At 44.3% G+C, this 22,451-nt stretch overlaps 1 protein-coding gene across 1 annotated transcript in view; it reads right to left on the reverse strand.

Annotated features, from left to right (window-relative positions):
• LOC144693323 (regulator of G-protein signaling 6-like) overlaps positions 1 to 22,451 on the reverse strand; it is a 190,987-nt gene that overhangs the window by 68,678 nt on the left and 99,858 nt on the right. Inside the window, exons 4-10 of the mRNA XM_078563120.1 lie at positions 22,116 to 22,167; positions 11,220 to 11,284; positions 10,979 to 11,055; positions 7,198 to 7,279; positions 5,351 to 5,425; positions 2,647 to 2,745; positions 2,244 to 2,305 (exon numbers count right to left, since the gene is read on the reverse strand). Of these exons, the coding sequence (XP_078419246.1) occupies positions 2,244 to 2,305; positions 2,647 to 2,745; positions 5,351 to 5,425; positions 7,198 to 7,279; positions 10,979 to 11,055; positions 11,220 to 11,284; positions 22,116 to 22,167 (512 nt within the window). The remainder of the gene's footprint in view (positions 1 to 2,243; positions 2,306 to 2,646; positions 2,746 to 5,350; positions 5,426 to 7,197; positions 7,280 to 10,978; positions 11,056 to 11,219; positions 11,285 to 22,115; positions 22,168 to 22,451) is intronic.

Raw genomic sequence — 22,451 nt, forward strand, 5'->3', positions numbered from 1 at the left:
GGTCAGTAGGGTAGGGGGTGGATTAGCTTCTAAAAAATCGTGAAACAGAATTGCTGTGTACAAGCCTGTTACCATTTTTATGTTGATAGATAGCATGTTATGTGAGTGCATCATTTTGGAGAGGCAGGGCACTTCATTAGCATATTTAAAACAGGGTTCCCACAGCACATTTGGGAGCCCAAATTTAATTTAACCGTTGCTGACCAGGATTTCCTAGGCCCGGGAAGCACGACAGTGGAATGAAGGGCGGAATTTAATGGACCCCGGCAGAGAGTGCATGATGGCGGGGGATGGGGCCAGGAGAATGCAGCAGGTGTATGCACATCAGATTCCGTTGTCAGGAAAACCATTCCCGATTAACTTGGAGGGGGGAAGCGGCCTACACAAGAATCCTGCCCACCCGTAGTGAGATGTCAACTCAGCTCATTAATGAGCCACTTGCGAGCAAATATCCCTGAGTCCATCGGAATTTACTGGTGGCTCAGGGGTTTAATGACTCTTGCACAGCTCTCCCATGCCTCCTGAACACCACCCAGCAAATCCTGTCAGGTTTGCCTCCAGCCTTATGGGGTAGGGTGGGGTTGGGGGGGTGCATATCCTTGTTGTCAGGCATTCAGTGCCCAATCGGGAGACCCGGCATTGGGAAAGTGGGGAGGGGAACAAAAAGCCACCTTTTGCCCTTGCCTCTGACCACCCCCGCTCCCCTCACCAATGAACCCTCCCATCCCACCCCACTCACCTGTATCCAGGAATCTAGCTGCGATCCTCGGGCTGGGCCTTTGAGCATTACCGGCAGCAGCCACCGCTCCAAGAGGCGCTGTCGGCAATGGAGAATTGCCAGCCTCTAATTGGCTGACAGCTCTAGGGGGCGGGATTGCCACCTGACCCCGGGTTTGATCACGTGGAAGGCCCGATGTGGGTCAGTTAAGTACCTGAGGGCACTTTAACCACGTTGAGCCTCCCCTGCAGAAATGGCCTGGGGCTCCCACTGGTTCTCCAACTGGTGAGGGAATCCCCGTCGCTGGCACTAAATCTAGACTGAAGTCAGGATCAATCGGCTCCAGAAAGTGAGTGCTGTGGGCCAAAAAAGGAGTAGGAGTTCCCTCCTGAGCCCCTCAAGGTAGCTTCCCATCTACCTACTTCTCTAGCACTTGCCGTAATTGGGAACCTCAGTACCTGACACCCCAGGCCACACCCCCGCAACTACATTAACTCTTACTTTCTCACTCGATTATTTTTAACGCAAAAATGCCAGGTATAACTTGCTCATAGTTAAAATCATAAACTGCAGCAAAGAAGGTGGAAATTTGTCCCTCTCTCCTCCCCTGAGTTCATGCTTGTGTTGGATATCTTCCCCTGGATCGATTTACTCAGATCCCACTTCCTGCCATTTCCGGCGTTGGCCTGGTTTAGTGTTCCAACCTACTGGAATGAGCCACAGGCTCAAACCCTCACAACCATCTCTTACAGTAAAATGTGTGAAGGGGCAATTCAAATTCGGACACCGCACGCACGCTTGATTAAAGCAAGTCTTTGGTTCCCAACTCTGACTCAGTTAGTCACTCCAGACAGAATTCATTTCTGGCGTCCGGGTGAACATCCAGAAGCGGAGTGTGGACTGTTCCTGCTTCATTTTGAGCGAGCCTCATAGCATATAGGGCTAACTACCAAGTATTAAGATGGTGACGGTCATGGGAGAAGCTTTTCAGTCAAAAAATCCTTCAAATACATACATTGAACTTAAAGCATAGAAAGAGGCCATTCAGCCCAACTGGTCCATACTGGTATACTCTCATCTCATCTTATCAGCACATTCCCCTATTCCTTTCTCCCTCAGGTATTTATCCAGCTTCCCCTTAAATGTATCCATGCTCTCCATCTCAATCACTCCATGTGCTAATAAGTTCCACATTCACACTGGGTAATGAAGTTTCTCCTGAATTCCATGTTGGAATTATTAGTGACTATCTTATATTTATGGCCAATAGTTTTGGACTTCCCCACAAATAGAAACGTCTTCTCTACATCTACCCTATCAAATCCCTTCATAATTTTAAAGACCCGTCGTAGGTCACCGCTCAGCCTTTTCTTTTCTAGTGCAAACAGCCCCAGGTTGTTCAATCTTTCCTGATAGTTTAATCTGTCAGTATGGTATTGGGATCATCCTTCTCCAAGAATGTGAAAACATGAATACAAAACCCATTTTTGCATTTTACAGAATTTTTAATGAATGATACCCTTACCTTTCAGCTACTTTGGACATTTTTAAACAATGCCTGTCTAGCTGTATGTTTAATAAGGTTATCTGGAAATAGAAAGAAATAATGTTTAAGATGTGCGTAGGATGGAGTGCAGCTACATTACATTCCAGGAATGTACACATCATACTCAAAATGCATGTACCAAGTCACAATTCACAACAGTTTATAGTGGCATAATAAACTTGATCGATGTTGTACCACATATCATCTGCTACCAATGTATTCAGATTTTGGCTCAAAGTTCAATTTGTCTCAATTTGAGAGTTTGGCTAGCAGATGAGCCAGATAACTAAACAAAGACTATTAGGTTATAAAGTTTATTTAATGACCATGTTTACAATGCAGTATTACACAACGAATGGAAGCATCTCTGGCCTTATGTTACCTGTTTCTTCAGATCTTCTTTCGCAGGTTTTTTAGCTGTTGGTGCGAGTGTATGTACAGGACTGTGCATCTGTGAGTCTTCAGAAACCCCATACACTGACTGATTACATCAAAAAACACAGTGTCAGAAATGGCCTGATCGATCCCTGTTTCACATTCAAATTCTGCTACAAAACAAGTACTACATGGTCTAAACATGCACCTGAAAACTAGTGACCTAAGATAACACCGCATAAAGACTGCTCCTTATCAATGATACCTGCATTTAGAAAACAGGCCATCACAATGACTCATCTCAACATGAGTCACACAATGAATTACTAATGAAGGGCAGGACAATCTTTGTATGACCAAGGGCAGCAGCTATGACTGACCAGTTCAACTTTATTAGTTTGCTGTTGGTTGAGGGAGGAATGTTGGCCAGGACCTAGAGGAAATGCTTTGCACCTCTATGGTTCAACGAAATAAGAGGGTGGGAATTTGGTATAGCATCTCATCTGAGCAGCAACTCTAGCATTCAATATTGCATGGAGTGCCAGCCTAGAGTGTATACTCAAGTCCAGCACAGCTGAACAACGATACAAACCAACATGTAATCCATGCACCAACTCCTCTAGCTAGGACGGAGAGACTGGCATGCAGAAATATTGTGGGTGCAAAGTGGATGCACATTATTGGGATTCCAATGTTGATACGCCAATGCACCATGTCACTGATAATGCCAACTTGTCCCAGTTTATTCCTGATTCAAAGATTATACATCCTGAATTTGTGGTTAGCTAACTTGTGCTGTTCTTTTGTAACTCCAACTGCTTCCAAATAATGTTCAGCAAGAATCTCCTCTTCATTAAAGTGACTCTTGTGCATTCTTATCCCTATTGTTTTCAGAGGTTTCAGTAGGATTCCTTATCTGCCTAGATTTAATTGTACCCAATGCCACTTTTTTATTGTGAATCTTAATAACCCAAGAACCATCCATTTTTGAGAGAAATCTTCTCATTTCCTCTCTGGATTTTTCAATACCAACTGCACAAACATGGCCAAGTCAGAGCATTATTGCTTTTTACTTTACAACCGAAAGGTATTTTTATTTTAATACCAATTGTTGACTTCTTTGTAATAAGAAAATCAAGGGGCAGAATTTTCTGTTTGTTGAGCGGGCGGGCCTGACCCAATCGCCGGCGGGCGGGGAGCCGATCGCTGCCAGCGACCAGGGCTGCACCGCCATTTTACTTGGGCAGGCCAATTAAGGCCGCCCAGCATGACGTCCACTGGGAAGCACTATAGACTCACTGTGTGAGGAGGGGGGGAATCCCTAAAATCGAGAGTGCGCTCTTTTGTACATGCGCACGAAAGAACGCGCTCATCTCCCTAAGACTAAGTGCTGCCTCAAGGAGATCGCCTCTACTTTCAAAACTATTAAAAATAGATAAAAGAAAAATCCCTTACATGTCCCCTCATGTGACAATGTCACGAGTTGGGACATGTTCATAATTTACAGAACAACTTTATTACAATTTTTAAAACCCTACATGAAACCTCACCCCGCCGCTGGATGAGGTTTCATGTTTTCTCTAGTTGCTGCCGGGGCTCCTGGCCGACCCGCCAACCTTAAGGTTGGACGGGCAGGTCCTTTAATTGCTTAATTGATCCTGTCAATGGCCTCAATTGGCCATTGACAGGTCGGTGGGCCCGCAGCTGATTTTGCTGTGCCCCCGCTTTCCTGAAAATTTAAATGGGGCGCGGAGATGTCAGGGGTTCCGCCTGGCGTCATCCCGCGTCATTTTACGTGTCAGCGAGTGGGCCCCATCCCCTGCTCGGCGACTTTAAAATTCTGCCCAAGGTTTTCAAACACTTCCCTAAACCTCTTCGATGCTGAAAGCCACTGTCAATGCTGCAGTGCCGTTTCCATAGATGGCAGCAATCCTCCCAGTATTTAGGCCGGAAATTTCCAGCCCCTCAGGCCGGCGGGATCTTTGGGTCCCGCTGATGGGAACAGAGATTTCATTGTCTTGCTGGCCCCGCCTCACGGGAACCTGCCGAAGGGGTGGGGGGCGGGGGGGGGGTGGAAAATTGAAAATTCCAGCCTTAGTCTAAGTGGCCATTCTGCATGCTTGAACTTAGATTGCGAGCTTCATTAGGCTATTCTCCTGTGGAGTCATCACGCCTAATCTTATTATCGCCCCTCATCCACACACACAAACGCACACACACACACACACATGCAGGTACTTGTGATTGACTGTTACTGGAAAGCAACTAGCAGTGGGGGGTGGCAGCTGCTTTTCCCTTCTCAAGTCAGGGAGATGCTGAAGCACATTTTAATGCTAATTCAGCACAAACTGGAGGTTGAGTCGAGTGCCTTCCACGTCTGAATGACTCCGTTGTCTGCCGGGCAGCACACTTATCAACTGAGACTCTTTCATTCTTTTACAAAAACAAAAACAAGTTTTCTGAGGAGAATTCACCGTATTGTTTGGCAGGCTATTTCGTTATCGTTGTTCCATTTACATTTTAACCACCAGAATAAAGAAGCTGCTGTCTGTTTTCGTCGAGTTCTCCATTCTTTCTCGTCATCGACAGAGAACGAGTTAAAATGAAAACTGCTCTGAAGGCGCCACTACAGTGATTTGTTTTGCTAAATTTCTGTTATACATTGAACATTTCCCCTTGGAATCAGTTATGGGGGGATTACTTGTACACACCTTCTTCACTTTGTTAGGGTTTTTCATCCTGCGGCACTTCCTGATGTCCATCTCAGTGGTATTCACGCAGCCAGGCTGTAGAAAGGGCAACACAGGAGGATTTTAAAAAGGCGCAGTGAGAATCTCCATGGATTATTTGCCTTTTTCCGCTACTGCTCATCGCAGAGTTTACTTTCCGATTTTTGCCCTGCTCAGTCTGCTCTCTTCTACATACCTGAGACACAATATCATGGGTGAAGACCAGTCCCTCTCCTAATAGCCATTATTCACAGGTGAGGCTTGACAATGAGTGACAAGCTGGTCATTTGAGCATGAAGGGAGTGGTAGCTGATCCTGTCCTTACCCAGCGGTTTCAGTACAGGTAACCAAATGTTGATCATGTTGGTTTTCCTTCTCCTCAGCCAAGTGTGCTGAGGGCACTCCAGTGGAGACCTCTAGTAATATACAATTACAGGCAATCTCATTGGAGATTCCAAGATTACAAATGGAATTGACAATGTCGGTCTGGATAAAATTGTTCACCGTGCTGAAAAATTCAAATTTCAGGGGGGACATAAGTTAAATATTAGGAAATCAGAAGTAAGAAGTCAAGCGGATCTTTTTTAATCCAAGGACTAATACAGTGGTGTGGGTCACCAAGAAAGGTCGCTATGGCAGGCAGCGTAAATGCATGGAAGGTGCATTTAGATGAAGTCTTGTACAGAGGGATATAGTGAGAAAGCAGTAGATGAGGTAGTGCATGTTTGGGCTTTAAATAAATACTAATGGTGAAATGGATATCTGCCTTATTTCTATCTTTATTGCTGTTCAGAATTTGCAACTCCAATTAAATAATTTTCTACACTTATATGTGAATATGTATCCAGGCATTTTTGAATGAAATGGTTTATAAGATATTAAGACAAATAAACAAACGTATTAGTCTCCAGAAAAATGCATTCCCAATATCAGAATGCCAATGTACCAAAGCCTTGTAACTAGGAAGAATGAACTATTTGTTCATGGGATGTGGGCATCACTGGCTAGGCCAGCATTTATTGCCCATCCCTAACTGCCCTTGTTCAGAAGGCATTGCTATGGGTTTGGAGTCACATATAGGCCAGAGCAGGTAGAGGACATTAGTGAACCAGATGGGTTTTTATGACAATCAGCAATGGGTTTCATGGTCATCATCAGACTTTTAATTCCAGATTTTTATTGAATTCAAATTTCACCATCTGCCGTGGTGGGATTCAAACCCAGGCCTCCAGAGCATTACCCTGGGTCTCTGGAGTACAAGTCCAGTGGCAATACCACTATTCCACCACTGCCCCCTCACCTCTCATTACACGGGGTTCCTGATGGTGCTAAAACTCTTTGTTTAAAGTATAAAATGCTTCCCTGTTATCCATTATTACATTGCCCAATGTATCGGAGATTGTCACTTCACTGGCTTCAGTCATAACTTATGACTTTCACCTTAGATAAGATAGTGCTTTCATTTTGATTCACTTGCACTTCACAGACACAAACATTAAAACGTAGCCATTTCAGCAAAACATTTGAGAAATCATGGACCAAGGATCAGACTGCTAAACAAATTAATATTCACCGGGATTGCAGTGGAGTGAAAATCACTATTGGGACCATTTATGACTTCATCTCATTATGACTGCATATCGGAAATCTGAGCATGTGATTTTCTGGCCATTTTAATTAATGGTCAAAAAAATCATGTGCCGTGCAAGGCTGAATTTCTGATATGAGCTACTACAGGCGAGGCTCCCTGCTGGAGGCCGCAAGTTGGAAAGCCTTATGACTAAATCAAACATATTCTGGCTTACTCGGCAAAGTTTAATTACACTCACAACAGGTCGATGAACATCCCAAAAAGCTCTTTCTTGACTGTCCAGAATCTTCCGTTCTGTTTTGTCCTTTTTCCTGTCAATTCTAAAAGAAGATGATATCAACTTCCAAAGGAACACTGAATTTTCAGGGCTGTTACCTTCTCAGATGAACTTAAAACTATGCATTAGAAACAGTCTCTGAAGCTGCACTGGTGACTCTTCTTATAAAAGCATTTTATAGATGATGAGCAATGATGCAAAATCAGCATGATCTAGAACATGTATTATGTAATCCACTCCTTGTATTATGTAATCCACTCCTTGTATTATGTAATCCACTCCTTTCTGTGCGATACAAAGAAGGTACAAGATACAAGAATGAGCAATTCCATTGTTCTTTTTGCCTTGTTGAACTGGCAGCCACCAAATTAGCTACTTTACTAAATTAGGCGAGAGAGCACAGCAGGGCTGGCAAGTCCAAAGCCGAATATGGGCAGCATTGGCAAAGGTCAAGGCAATGGCTATTTGCTTGAGTTTTGCTGGTTGCTTTGCTAATCATGAAAATGAATTGAAAACCTTAACTAATAATAAGACTGGATTTTTTTTTTTAAATGTTAAAACCAGAGACTCTTCAGTCCAGAATCAGATGGGTGGCAAGCTTAAGTCTTGACTGAGTTTCCAAGCAAGATTAATGCATTTTTCTTTGATTCCTATAAACCAAATGGTGTTCCTCTGCTTAAACACTTTCTGTGGGGGAGTGTAATCTATCATCAGATTCACTATGGAGCAAAGCCTAAAGATTGAGTTGAGAGGGATCTGAGGGGAGGAGATTTGGGGAATTCTGCTTACATTGAAAGCTTGGGTCTGTCCCTCATTAGGGAGCATGGTTTGCATTTCCCACTTATATGCGATCTGAAATTAGGTGGTACCGTGGGAACGCGTGGTGGGCGGTGGATGTGTTGACAACATAGGGCAAGCGGCAGTTGAAAACCAACCCAATAATTTCACCAAAAAGGTTCTCATTGAGTGGGATCATGCAACGGATCATTGAAGAAACATTGGGCAATATTCGCCCACCATGCATTGCGAGTGGGAAATATTAGCTTCGCATTTTATGGCAGGCATCAAACACTCTATTAAACAATTTTCGATAACTATATATACAATAGATTCCTGTTCCAGTGCAATGATTGGGTTACTATTGACAGGGCAGAATTTTACGACAGTGGGATTTTATGTTCCCGCTGTCGTCAATTGCGCTTATAATGTCTCGCCGCATTTTACAGCCCCATCCCCGCTGAAACGGGGCTGTAAAATTGTGCCCACAATCCATTTATAGATGAAATGTGTGTTCTAGTGACTCTCAGGAAACTATTTCAACTATATTTTGAATGCCTGTCTTAAAATTAATGAAATGTATTTGAAAAAAGATCTTACTGGACTCAAGTCCCGAAGTCCAAGACCAGATCAGTGTGGGGGGATCTCACGGCAGCTTGGGGGTGGTGAGGCCTCTGGAGGGTCGGTGCAGAGAGAGGGGGTGGGGAGAGCCCTCCCAGGCAGCAGAACGTCGGGGGACGGGAGGGGACAGGGGTGGGGAGGAGTCCCCGATGCCGAAAGGGGGCCCTTGAGGAAGGCCCTCCATCCCACCCAAGGCTCAGTCAGGGTGACCGGCTGGGCCTGCCCCCTGCCCCTCACTCCCCCTGCCAGTCTCGCCCACCGCGCCTAAAATTACAGACAGGCCGGGGGCAGGTGGGAGGGCAGAGGGGAGGCCACCTGGGGAATTGGAATTTTACAGGCTGCACGCCCCCCGCACCATCAACTCCACCTGCAGGCTCACTTGCAGGGGACCGTAAAGTTGTGCCCAAGGGAAGGGGAAATGTAATTACAGTGGATGACCCGAGGCTCAGGCCAGACCAGCCCAGCCACATCAGGCAGCATGGTCTTCGATTCTGCTGCACATTCTATAATGCCAGGTTAAAGATTAGTGCATTCAAAATAAAGTCAACAACAGCCTAAAAGTAGCCTAAGTGGATTTAGTTGCTAAAAGGCTGCCTGAGACGATGGATACAGGCAGCATGGGCGAAACTAACATTTTCCATGCTGTGGTTACATTTTAAGGCTGCAAAAGCGTTTCGGCATATTTGATTATAATGGAGCCTGAATCAGCTCATATAAATGGTTACCATGGATACTGGGTCAGAAGAGTGAGAGAGCTTGGGATTCCTGGAGCACCTTTCATGACCTCAGGACTTTTCAAAAGTGCTTCACAGCCGATTAATGACTTTTGATGTGCAGTCACTGTTAGCAAGCGGCAGCAGCCAATTTGTGCACACTGCACAGTGAACGTCCACACACACAGCTGAGATACATTACCACCTGCGGCTTTCAAAAGAGAATTGGATCATTATCTGAAGGGGCAGAATTTGCAGGTCTACGGGGAAAGGTGGGGCAGTGGCATTAGGCGAATTGTTCTTGCAGAGAGCCGTCACAGATACGACAGGCCGAATGGCCTCCTTCTGTGCTGCATCCATTCTTTGATTATAATTCTATGAGCAATTAAAATGTTTTAATGATGTTACTTGAGGATTAAATATTGACCAGGAAACCAGGGAGAATACCCGGCCTCTTCTTCGAGGGATCAGACAGCGCAGCTCTGCCTCAGTACTGCACTGGATTGCCAAACAGCATCCAAATCTCTGGGCTGGGGCTTGAACCCACTTAATACCCACTGAACTGGGTTGCTGAAGTTATTGTGCAACCGTGACCTCAGTGCGAATGGTGCTAAAATGGTGCTTGTGCCTGCATTATGTAAATCGCAGATTACGGGACATTTGATGGTCATTAGCGTAGTGGTGGAGCCCTGTCTGAAATAAGTCACAGTAAAGTGGGCATTATGAAGTATTCTTCCACTTCATTTTCCATTTGGAAGTATCGCTTCGCTTTCTGAATCTTTAGGTTTTCCTTGTGGAATGCAGCAATTTCGGGTCAAAAAGATAGGAGACAATGTGCCATGGCTGCTCTTGGATTCAAGCTCAAAAAAGGACTCAAGGCCTTTCTAGTGACTCTTCCTTCCTCTAAACAGTTGAGGGTGGGACGCAGTGACATGGAGAACCCGGAAGAAAATAAAATATACCTTTTTTTTAGCAAATTGCCATCAGGAAAAATTGCAGTGCCCAAAAATATCAAATCTCACTGAAAATACTGCCCTTTCAAATTCAGCGGGGATACTTACATTATAAGGTCACCGTATTTTTCACAAACAACAAGCAAGATAATAAAATATTATCTGCGCTTATCTTAATATTGAGGAAAGAGCTCATTTCATGTAGCATCTAGCACAAGCTCAGCTGTTTGCCAGTGCTAAAATGATTTATTAACAGCTTTAAAATTATATTTTTCAATAAAGTTTTGGAAGTGTCCATCATTTTCCAGATATCCCTTTGCATAACTCACCAATAAATTGCAACCGTACAATCCTAAAAAGAAAAAGGCAGGTATCTCATGTTACGGTTTTTTTTAATATAAAAGGGAAAGGAATTAAGAACCTGCCAATCTAGAGACTTGTTCTAAAACAACAAATTAGGCTGTAATTAAGTTCAGAATGTGCGGAGAGGAATCCCGCTCAACGAGTAACTGGTCGCAGACCTGATTAGCAGCTAAGTATTACAATCATGCTCCAGATCCTGATCAGCTATAAGCAACGCCATGAGCGATCAGCTCCACACATATACAGAAAGAAAAAGTTCAGTTCTGTCCTAATGGTTTCTCAATTTATACATGCGTAAAGTTATTAGTTACGTACTTTACTTGAGCCTCTGCTTGCAAAAAGATGAACTCCCATTTTCGTGCAAATGCTCTTTGCAACCTGGCCAAATTTTCCTGCAGAATGAATAGTTTTATGTTAAAACAGAAAACAGGTTTCTGCTTTTTAATCACTGCTATATGATTAGTGCAAGTACTGACTGGAATCCATGCTGTAGCTTTCAAAATGACAGTATGGTATTACAATGGTATGCCGTTGATTATAAAATTAGTATACCTACGGCTTCATAATCTGCAAGTTCCAGTCTTGCTTTATTCTGCATGGTCCGCTTGCACAGGTAGATGGCTGTGATGGTGAAAAAGAGATTGAAGTAATTAACTACGCTGTTAGAATACCTAAGCCTCTCCCTTTCCAAGCAAAATTTTAATTCGTTGGCTTTGCACTTTACCAACACTGAGGACAAGGTGCACATCCCTGCTCCTTCCTACCCACTTAAACAAAGATATTGCATTCAATTTGCAAGAGAGTTCAATTCCTGACAAACTTCATGAACCTACAAAATAATTTTCATGGCGTATGACATGAATTATGTGACAAATGTCAGAAGCTGGGTTACCCCACTGAAAGGGGAGGGGGTCCTGCATCAGTTAGTGGGATTAGGTGTGATAATGCTCTTTGGCAGAAGACCTAGCTAAGAATGGGGGAGGTGTGAGAATGGGCGGAATCGTCCCAGATTTGCACTAAGTGCAGTAACGGGTGGTTAAAATTACATTTTACACGCCGGCCACGATGGTGGGTTTTCACACTGTATCGCCCCAAACCCACCACATTAATTATTAATTCCTGGGAAACATGCCGTTTCCATGGCTGGCAGGCCCTCATTCGTCTGTCACACCATCACCTCGCAGCTTCATCACGCTGGGCACCACATTTAAAATACAGCCACGCTCAGTGCTTCTAGCCCAGGACCGCAGCAAAGAAAACATGGCCCTGAAAGGCAAGAAGACTACAGCCCTCGAGCGTCTTTTGGACGCCGTGATATCCTCTACCCCCACTCTGGCCGCAGGAGGAGCAGCAACATTACCACTATGGCTTGGTAGGCGATAACAGTGGTGATCGGTCCCAATGCTGCTCAGAAGAGGTTGGCCATCCAATGCAGATAGAGGGTGTATAATCTCATCCATGCAGCCAGGGTATGGCAACCATCTCATCACTCTAAATTCACACACTCAAGCCCATCACACATTCACTGTCATCTCACTGGCTGCCAGCTCAAGGGACATTACCACCCATTCTCACAAACACACCCTCACATGATCATCTGGCCTCATCTCCTCTGGAAACTGCCCCCTCAGCCCTCACTATCTTGAGGTCACTTGCACAAATCAACATGTGCCCCCATTCTCACACCCTGGGATACCCTCCTTCCCCAGCAGAGCCCTCGTCCCGCAGTCTCTTCCCTTGCCTGAGGCCACTTCTCCCCTTTCGCCAAGCAAGACCTAGCCCCGCAGCCGTTGAAAAGCCACCCACATATGGCTGATCTAGTAGGTAGAGACCTACCCGTGAGTCCCCCTAAAAGTGATGTGGTGCTGTCTGTGAAGCCCGGCGCTGATGACTGCGAATGCTGCCTGAAGCAAGCTAGGCAAACAAATCTTGAAGTCCCGAGCGAAGTGCAGCTCGCCAAGTGCACGTCGCTTATGTGTTGTTGTGAAACCCGTCGGCGTGTTTTCCCGCTGACGTGGACGGACGATCCAGCGGCGGGGGGGGTGGGGGATGATTCCGGTGGGCTGGTCTATGATATGCTGATGTATTACAATGAGGTTACCACCATCTGATGGCGGGGAATACGGCCCACCATCGGCGGGCTGAGCGGATGGTCGCGAAGTGGTTTCACACCATCATGAAACCAATTGCGCCACAATGTTCGCTCACGCCACCGAACACGCCCGATGCCGGTGGGCACGGAAAATCCCGGCAATGTGTACGGGCAATAAGTGGGATAAGAATTTGGTGCAGGATGGAAGTGAAGAATTGATTGTGATTCAAGTACAAAAAGGCTGTTGCTTTTACTTTGATTAAATGGACCCAAAGATCAGAGGGGGGCCGGGGTGGGTCATATTCTTCTGACTAATTGTATGGAATAAATTGAAGTAGGTATCTAGGGAAGGTTCAGCGGTCCATGTCTTAACAAGAGTCCTAATTAGTCAATATACAGACAGGCAATATGTTCCAAAATTAAGTTGCATTTGGCTCTGGGCAAGTTGGCAGATTGACCCCGAGAAATTTCTTAATTTTGGCTACTTAAGTAACAAACAATCTGGCAGGACTGTAGAAAGGAATTAGCCCAGCAAATCGGACAGTGTGCTATTTCACCAGTATTTAAAATCTAGGATAGATTCCAAATGGGGAGGTTTTGTTTTATTTCCAACAGCGTGATATTAGATGCTGGAACTGGGAACATCAATGTCTTCAATCATTCACTGGCGTGCATCCAGTCGGAACTCATGCAGGAAGCTGATAGAGATGTCAGCCGGGATTTTCCGGTTCCGTCCACTGCGGGAATCATCACGGGCAGGACAGGAAATTGGACGGACCAGCAAAAAGTGGGTGGGAATTTCCGGTCCAGCGGCTTGTGGGACTGGAAAATCCCGGCCATCGTGTCTCCACATGAACTTCCTCCTAAAGAAATCCTCAACGTATATATACACTAAAAGTAGTATATACACTTTTAGACTATTTTGATCCCTTCCTCCCCACCCCACCCCCACTAGGGCTATCTGTCACTTGCTCGTCCTGCTTTCTACCCTTAATGTCATCATTAGCACATTCCTTAGCTAATATCACCACCGTCAACACCCCTTTGTCCTTTTGTTTATGACATCTTTGGCAATCTCTTCTTTGCCTCCACCTATCACTGGCCCCCGATCCAGCTCTACCTGTCCCACCCCCTCAAACAGCTTATATTTCACCACATTTCTATATTTCCTCAGTTCTGATGAAGAGTCATACGGACTCAAAACGTTAACTGTATTCCTCTCCGCAGACCTGCCGAGTTTTTCCAGCTATTTTTATTTTTGTTTCAGATTTCCAGCATCCGCAGTATTTTGCCTTTACACTAAAGTCTCGCCATTCACAGGGGGTTACGTTCCCGCGATATCTTGCAAACAGCGAAATCGCAAATGGGGAACATGTTTTTAAACAGGATTCAATTAGATCGGTTCCAGCCACGCAAGGGCAGTACCTGGACTCAAAGATAAAAACAAAAAACTGCGGATGCTGGAAATCCAAAACAAAAACAGAATTACCTGGAAAAACTCAGCAGGTCTGGCAGCATCGGCGGAGAAGAAAAGAGTTGACGTTTCGAGTCCTCATGACCCTTCGTCAAACGTCAACTCTTTTCTTCTCCGCAGATGCTGCCAGACCTGCTGAGTTTTTCCAGGTAATTCTGTTTTTGTGTTGTACCTGGATTCGCCAGATAAAATGTGGTGCAGTACCCGTAAAGGACAGACGGGGGAGCTTCTGTACAATACATCAGTGAAGTTTTAAAATTGAATAGAGTCCTTATTGCAGCTTCGGACCGAGCAAATATGACATTTATGGGCTAGCCCCTTCGTTCAGGTTGCACTTCAGCTGAAACCATTTCAGTTTCTGCTCTGTCATGGCTGCCATCTCCCCAAAAAAATGAGAGAGAGAGAGAGAGAGAAAAGAAACCACGGATAAGCGAGAATTTCTCACGTGATTGGCAATGCTGTCTACAAAGTAAAAAGCGCGGGTAAGTGGATTCGTGAACAAGGAAGTCGCGAACGGCGGGACTTTGCTGTATTAGAGAAGCCCTGAATACTGCAGGAACAGATTGAGAAGTGGATAGGCCAGCCTCAGCTGACCAATCCGGTAAGGAAATGAATGAACTCATCATCAACGAACGGGCAAGACTGAAAGGAAACATAGAAATAGGGAAGCTCACTAAAGATCAGGCTCCCTGAGATTAAAGACGATATAGACGAGGTGGATTATGCCTTTTTTAGGAAAAAGATGTGATATTTGGAAAGAGGGAAAATAGTGAAGTTATTGGTATGCCTGTTCAATGGGGGAGGTGGTGGCATAGTGGTATTGTCACTGGGCTAGTGTTCCAGCGACTTTGGGTAATGCTGTGGGGTCCTGGGTTTGAATCCCACCATGGCAGATGGTGAAATCAGAATTGTTATGGGGGAGGCAATGGTGTAGTGGTATTGTCACTGGGCTAGTAATCCAGAGACCCAGGATTAATCTTCTGGGGACCAGGGTTCAAATCCTGCCACAGCAGATGTGGAATTTAAGGGGAAGCAGTGGTATTATCACTGGACTGGTATTCAGACACTCTGGGGACCAGAGTTCAAATCCCACCATGGGCAGATGGTGGATTTGAATTCAAATAAGTATATATTTAAAAAAAAAATTATAATTATACCTGGATGAGCATTTGGCATGTCATAACATTCAAGGCTATGGGCCAAGTGCTGGTAAATGGGATTAGGTAGGTAGGTCAGGTGTTTCTCACGTGTCGGAGCAGACTCGATGGGCCGAAAGGCCTCTTCTGCACTGGGATTCTGTGACTCTGTGAACCTGCTGTCATGATTTATAGCTACTTCACAGCAGAGCTAGAGGCTTGGTAGGAATGAATTCTGTAAGTTTCCATCCATTCCAACGCAAAACGTCATAATTTCAAGCAGATTTATGTCTTGTCTATGTAATTTGTTAATTCAGAAGGAATGCAATGTAAGACACTGGAAACCATGTCAAGCTTATCAGAGAGAAAGCTATGATTTTAATTGATCTTTTCTGTTTTTGGGGATGGGGTTGGTGTTAAACAGGGTACAGAACGATTTTGCACAAAAAAAAATGATCGAGATAAGTTTCATTCATCATGCTATTAAACAAAACTGCGCTCAGTAGCTTGTTTCTTTCAAGGGAAAAATTGGGTGATGTTTAATGGTGTGTCATATATTTTATAACGAATGAATATAGCCCAAGATTTGATATTGAAAGTGAGCGGCTTCAATTCATTTCCTTAGCGAGTTAAGCTAACATGGACGTAAATTATAAAGGAGGGATGGTGTCTGGGTGCTGCAGTGCATTTATAAACCAACCTGTTGCACGGCAAGATTTGGCTTTGTGCCCATGAGAAATCTGCATGGCAGTAGGAGCGAGAATCACAAGTTGTTGTAACACTCTAATTGTAGGGCTTTGCCATCTGGCCTCTCGTTTCGTTAGGTCACCTTTGGATGATTTGTAACGTCCTCAATTTAATAGCCTAGAAATGGGGTGATTCACTTGGTGTCTGTCGTGTAGGGATGGTGGTAGCCTTTGATACTTCTACCATCTTTAAAAGGTTTTTGACACCCTCAGGTGCACTAGGAAACTGTCCTTTCTCAGCAGAGCTGTTCAACTAGGGAAGTGACATTCTCAGCAGGTTCGGACATCCGGGTGTAGAAATTTGACCATGCAACACTCTATTTTCTCTCGCACTAAGGGGAAGACTAAGCACCCAGTACAGCCGCCAGGAGGAAAATACAGATTTCCAGTCAGAATGCACATCAATTGGCCACTTAAGGGCCTCAATTGGGACTGAGCCTAGTCTGCCGCAGCCCCCACCCCGCATAAAACAGACAAGTTAGGGGTGGCTGGGAGGGTGGCAGGAAGGCCACCCGGGTAATTTTACAGGCAACATGCCTGGCCGGTGAGGCCCTGTAAAATTCTGCCCATTGGTATTGTACTCACTTCACTGTGAAGAGATACACTAGCATCGAATCCAGAAGGCCACCTTTCTGCACACCTTAGTCCTTGTCTTGTGTGCTTGTTAACTTATCCTGGTGCGCACTGTCCCTTGAGCGCTGCCTGGGCACTCCTAGTGCTCTGCTGGAGAACAGAGTGCAAGAGTAATGTGATGCTCTGGAAGTCCCGATGAGTAGCGGCTCCCAAAGCCAAGATGGCAGTCACCCGGTTTTCTATGGCAGAAGCTTGTGTTGCCAAGGAAACTGTCCTAAGATGCTCCATCATGGCAGGTTCTGCTGTGGTGTTGATGGGGCTGACTCATGTTAACCCAGAATAGTCTCCATGTTCTCCACAATGCTTTGAACTTGTTCATGCTCTGCAACATTGTGCACAAACTTGGTTGCCTGGTTGGCTGCCCAGTGCATCTAACATTTCATCATATCCAGCAGCCTTCTTGAGAACCTGGCCTCTCAAAGTCAGTATTTCTTTAAGGAGGGATATAGCTGCATTGGAAGCAATTCAAAGAAGGGTCACTAGAAGGGTGAGGGATCCGTGGTTAACTAAAGAAGTTAAGGAAAGCATCAAACTTCAGGAGAAAGCATATAACTGCGCAAAGATGAGTGGCAGATCAGTTGATTGGTCAGAATATAAAGAACGGCAGAGAATGACTAAAAGGCTAATCAGGAGAAAGAAATTAGAGTATGAGAGGAAGCTAGCTAGAAATGTAATAAAGGATAACATGAGTTTCTACAGGTACTTAAAAAGGAAAAGAGTCAGTAGAGTGTTGGTCCTCTAGAGGGTGAGAATGGAGAGTTAATCGTAGGTAATAGGAAATGGCGGAAGAAATGAACAAATATTTTGCTTCCGTCTTCACTACAGAAGGTACAAAAAACATTCCAGTAACAGCTGTAAATCAAGAAGTGGAAGAGAGAGAGGAACTTGGTGAAATTACAATCACTAGGGAAGCAGTACTGAGCAAACTGATGGAACTGCGAACTGACAAGTGTCCGGGTCCTGGTGGACTTCATCTTAGGGTCCTAATGAGGTAGTTGACGCGTTGGTGTTAATTTTCCAAAATTCACTAGATTCTGAAGAGGTTCCATCAGACTGGAAAGTAGCAAATATAGCCTCTCTATTCAAGAAAGAAGGCAGCAGAAAACAGGAACCTGTAGGCCAGTCAGCTTGGCTTTTGTCGTGGCGAATGAGTTAAAATTGATCATTAAGGAGGTTATAGCTGGGCACTTCGAAAAACTCAAGGTAATCAGGAAGAATCAGCATGATTTTATGAAAGGGAAATCATGTTTAAACAATTTATTGGAGTTTTTTGAAGGAGTAAAATGCGCTGTGGATAAAAGGGAGCCTGTAGACATACTGTACTTGGATTTCCGGAAGGCATTTGATAAGGTGCCACATCAAAGGTTACTGAAGAAAATATAAGCTCATGGTGTAGGGGGTAACATATTAGCATGGATGGAAGATTGGCTGGTTGGCAGAAAACAGAGAGTACACATAAATGGGCCTTTATCTGACTGGCAGGATGTGACGAGTGGAGTCCTGCAGGGTTTCTGTTGGGCCTCAACTTTTTATGATTTACATCAATGACTTAGATGAGGGGAGCGAAGACATGGTAGCTAAATTTGCAGATGACACAAAGATAGGTAGGAAAGTAGGTTGTGAAGGAGGTTGCAAATGGAAATAGATAGGTTGAGTGAGTGGGCAAAAATATGGCAAATGGAGGATAATGTGGGAACATGTGAAGTTGTTCACTTTGGCAGGAAGAATAAAAAAGCAGAGTATTACTTAAATGGAGAACGGCTGCAGATTTCCGAGGTGCAGCGGGATGTAGTTATTCTACTACACGAGTCACAAAAAGTTAGTATGCAGGTGCAGTAAGTAATTAAGAAGGCTAATGGAATGCTATCCTTTATTATGAGGGGAATTAAACATAAAAGTAAGGATGTTATGATTTACCTATACAGGGCATTGGCGAGACATCTTAAATACTGTGTGCAGTTTTGATTTCCTTATTTAAGGAAGGATGTAAATGCGTTGGACGCGGTTCAGAGGAGGTTTATTAGATTGATACCTGGAATGAGCAGGTTATCATATGAGGAAAGGTTAGACAGACTGGGCTTGTTTCCACTGGAGTCTAGAAGAGTGAGGGGAGACTTGACTAAAGTAAATAAGATCCTGAACAGTATTGACAAGGTGGACATGAAAAAGCTGTTTCCTCTTGTGGGTGAGTCCAGAACTAGGGGGGGGGACTGTTTTAAAATTAGGGGTCACCCTTTTAGGTCAGAGATGAGGAAAAATTTTATCTCAGATAACTTTGACTTATGCCTCAACCAGCAGAAACAACAGAGAAAGGAGACACTGTGGCGAGTCTGGCATTGCCGTCAGAGGAGCCTTTAGAAGCTTCGCCAAGAGGAAAGATGCCTTAGAGCAAGAAGTAAAAAAAACTTCAAGAGCTGCAATGGAGCAGATCAATCGTCTGTCTTGATGCTGTCATCTTTAGGTTTACAAGTCACGTACATTCCTCGGTACTGCCTTTATGCTTCTGTCAACTGTTTTAATGCTGTCCACAATGTTAAAACATTAAAGATAACTTTAATTGATTAATATACAGAGTAGTGCGACTTGATTTGGCTGGATACTGTCCAAGTACAGGAATCACTGGAACACAGGGGTCCCGACAAGCACCAGGATGCACCCATGGTTTTCGGTGAGCTGGCACCTATGTTGTCCTCTCCTCCTACCCTAGGTCCTGCACATTTATGCCCGGTGAGTACCACGCACACATCTCTTCTCTAAATTAGCCTCTAACATCCATTTAGTGTCAAATATCTGGTCTGGTGCTTGTGACAATCAGATTACATGATGGTGCATTTTCTGGAACATGTGTTCCTCTCCCCTTACTGGTTGAACAGTGCAGACATTTTCAGAAGCTTGTATGAAAGAGAGGGACAGGGGAAGTTTGTGACGGAGAGCGCACAGGGAGAGCGAAATGTTGATAGCCTTGACAGGTCATCATGTACATTATGTGGGGTGAGGGAAAAATAAGAAGAACCAAAAAGGATTCTTTATTAAGAAACACTGCATAGCATCTCCTCTAGCAATGCCCTTGGCCACTTCCTCCCCCCATGACAATGTGCAGGATGTTCCCTTCAAAAGTAGGGGCAGGGTGTGCAGACATTGTCTTCCTCCTCTGATAATAAGCTAGTGCCTGTTCTTGCGTGACCTTTGCCTGCAAGAAAGAGGGGAATGTACTTGTGAGACGCACAGAACCACAGAATTGTGACACTACAGGAGGCCACTTGGCCCATCATGCCTGCGCCAGCTCTCCAAATGAGCAATGCACCTAGTGCCATTCCGCACCTTGTGAGGTTTTGGAGAATATGGCTGTCATGGTGGAATTGCTGACAGTCTGTGATTGATTTGGGGACAAGTAAGATCTCCATTAGTGTTGAGTGTGTGGGCATGAGGAGAAGGATATGTAATTAAGTGTGCTGCAGTGATTGGCAGGACAGTCCAAGATGGTGGGAGAGAGCAAGTGTTGTAAGTAATGAGATTGTGATCAGAAAGAATTTGAGCAGTCTTCTTACCATATCAACTTTAGTTAAATCATTGAACTTTTTCCTACATTGCAGACATGTTCTGGTACAACACTCCCGACACTGATATACTCAGCAATCTCTTGCCAGTGCCTCCGGAGTAATTGTCAGGAGGGCTTCCTTCCCCTTGGAGGATAAAGGATGTTCCTCCTCCTCTCTGCTGCCTGCAGTGAGGCCTTCAGTGAAGCATCAGAAAACCTTGGTGCCCACTTACTCCCTCCTTCGCCATTTGTTACTCAAGTTGTTCCTTGTGTCTACAGCAAGAATGGACGTCCCCTGTAAGAGGCAGTGATTGCTACTGGGTGATAGCATGGACTTCCAAAATTGGCTACCTGCATAGGTATGCAGCCAATGAGCAGCGTAGGTAGTGCTGGCTGCACACACAGGCCATTATAATTAGCAGGCAGTACAAATATTGTGTGTTGACTCTATTGACATTAATTGGCTTGGGCGATGTGCATCATGCTGCACGCATACCAGTTTCTGGGGATGACAGGAGGAGGGGAGGGGAGGGGGTGGGGATACAGTTATTAGGTTCAGGTTTTGGTAAATAGTGAGGGCCTTTCACATTTCAATTTTTAAGATTCTTTACAAGGGAATTTAAATCTTAAAATTTGGAAAAAATATTTTTGTGACATGGCGTATTTTTTGAAAATAGTTTAAGGTGCTCTTCTGTGCTTAAGGTTAAGTTGGAGAAGAATAGGTAGGGGAGTGGGGAGCGGGGTTAAGCTAAAAATGTTGTGTAAATGTTATGTAAAGTCAAGGTCCAATATGAAAAGCAAAGTGAGACGTCCTGAGAAGGAAATTACATTTTGTTTTGTTCTGGAGTTTAGTCAGGCCCTGGCTCTGTCTTTACAGTGTAATATTTAAACAGCTCTGAAAAGCAAATCCACTTTATACCGATGCTACAGTGTTAATGTAAATGTAATCTTATTTTACGTTAAATGGCGCTAGGGGGTTTAGGGCATTGACACTGCCCACATGGAATATGAAAGTGTTGCAATTCCAATGACCAATTCTAGCATCTCTCAACTTATTGGGCACAAAATTCTTCATTTTGTTTTTAAAATGAGATCATGTCTACTAATCTTAATGGCTGCCTGTTCCAAATAATACCAGATAATTAGCAACTGCGCCTTCACCCATAGACTGGAAGCCATACAATACTGAAAAAAAAACAGAATGATAGAAGTAATTGCTGATATATCTATGAACCTCCTTCATCCTGCTTTGTAAAATTTCTGTCAGATTGACCTCATCTCAAGTTGTATGAGGAATTGACTTTTGACACTAAATTTCTCGAGACTGGTGGTCTACAATCTCATTTGTTGGGACTGCGGCTGGGAAGGCTGCATTCCCAATTTTTGATGTACCGGAATTTATGAATGTAATTTGATTAAGTGGGATATTGGGAGCACTGTGAATCAGGTGAGGGGGTCACCCAACCCAATCCTCTGATCTGTGCTCCTGTCAAGTGATTTTCCATGTTGGGAGACCGGTCTCCAAAAATATAGATTAATCGTTATCAGGTAGATGTGTCTTGGCACACAGAAACCATCAAACTCAATTCATGTAGACTACTGGTGGGGTAGGCAGGATACGTCACACTGTGTTCGCACTCTCTCCCGTGGAAAGGAAACAACTGGCAAAGCAAAAATTAGACAAGATGAATAGAATATAATTTAGCCAGTGGGAAGCTTACCACCCTATTTCTATTCTGTTCGTGCTTGGATAAACAATGTACAAGGAGTTAACAGACTGATGTGTTACATTTTTTTTACAGCACTGCAATAAATGAAATGAGATGTACTTACCATAGTCTGTGTTTTCTGGCTCCCAGCAGTTTGATGGCCAAAAGTATGGAGCCTGTAAGAAAGATTTATTTGTCACTGCACTGAATCTGACAACACTTAAAACACAAGGGCAGATATAGCAGCAAAGCCGGAAGAATATCCAAGGAGAGCTTTCCTTTTCAATTTATTATTGCTTCATCTGACAATTTTATTGCATTATAGTTCAATATAGTTCTGATATCACAGGAAGACAAATGCCAGGAAGTATGTATTAGACACGCTTCAACATTGTTAGGCTACTGAGTTTTCAGTTTGGTTTATTTTTCACTTAAGTTCTATCTATTCAGTTGTAGCCAG

This window comes from Cetorhinus maximus, chromosome 18, assembly GCF_964194155.1.
Source record: "Cetorhinus maximus chromosome 18, sCetMax3.hap1.1, whole genome shotgun sequence".
NCBI lineage: Eukaryota > Metazoa > Chordata > Chondrichthyes > Lamniformes > Cetorhinidae > Cetorhinus > Cetorhinus maximus.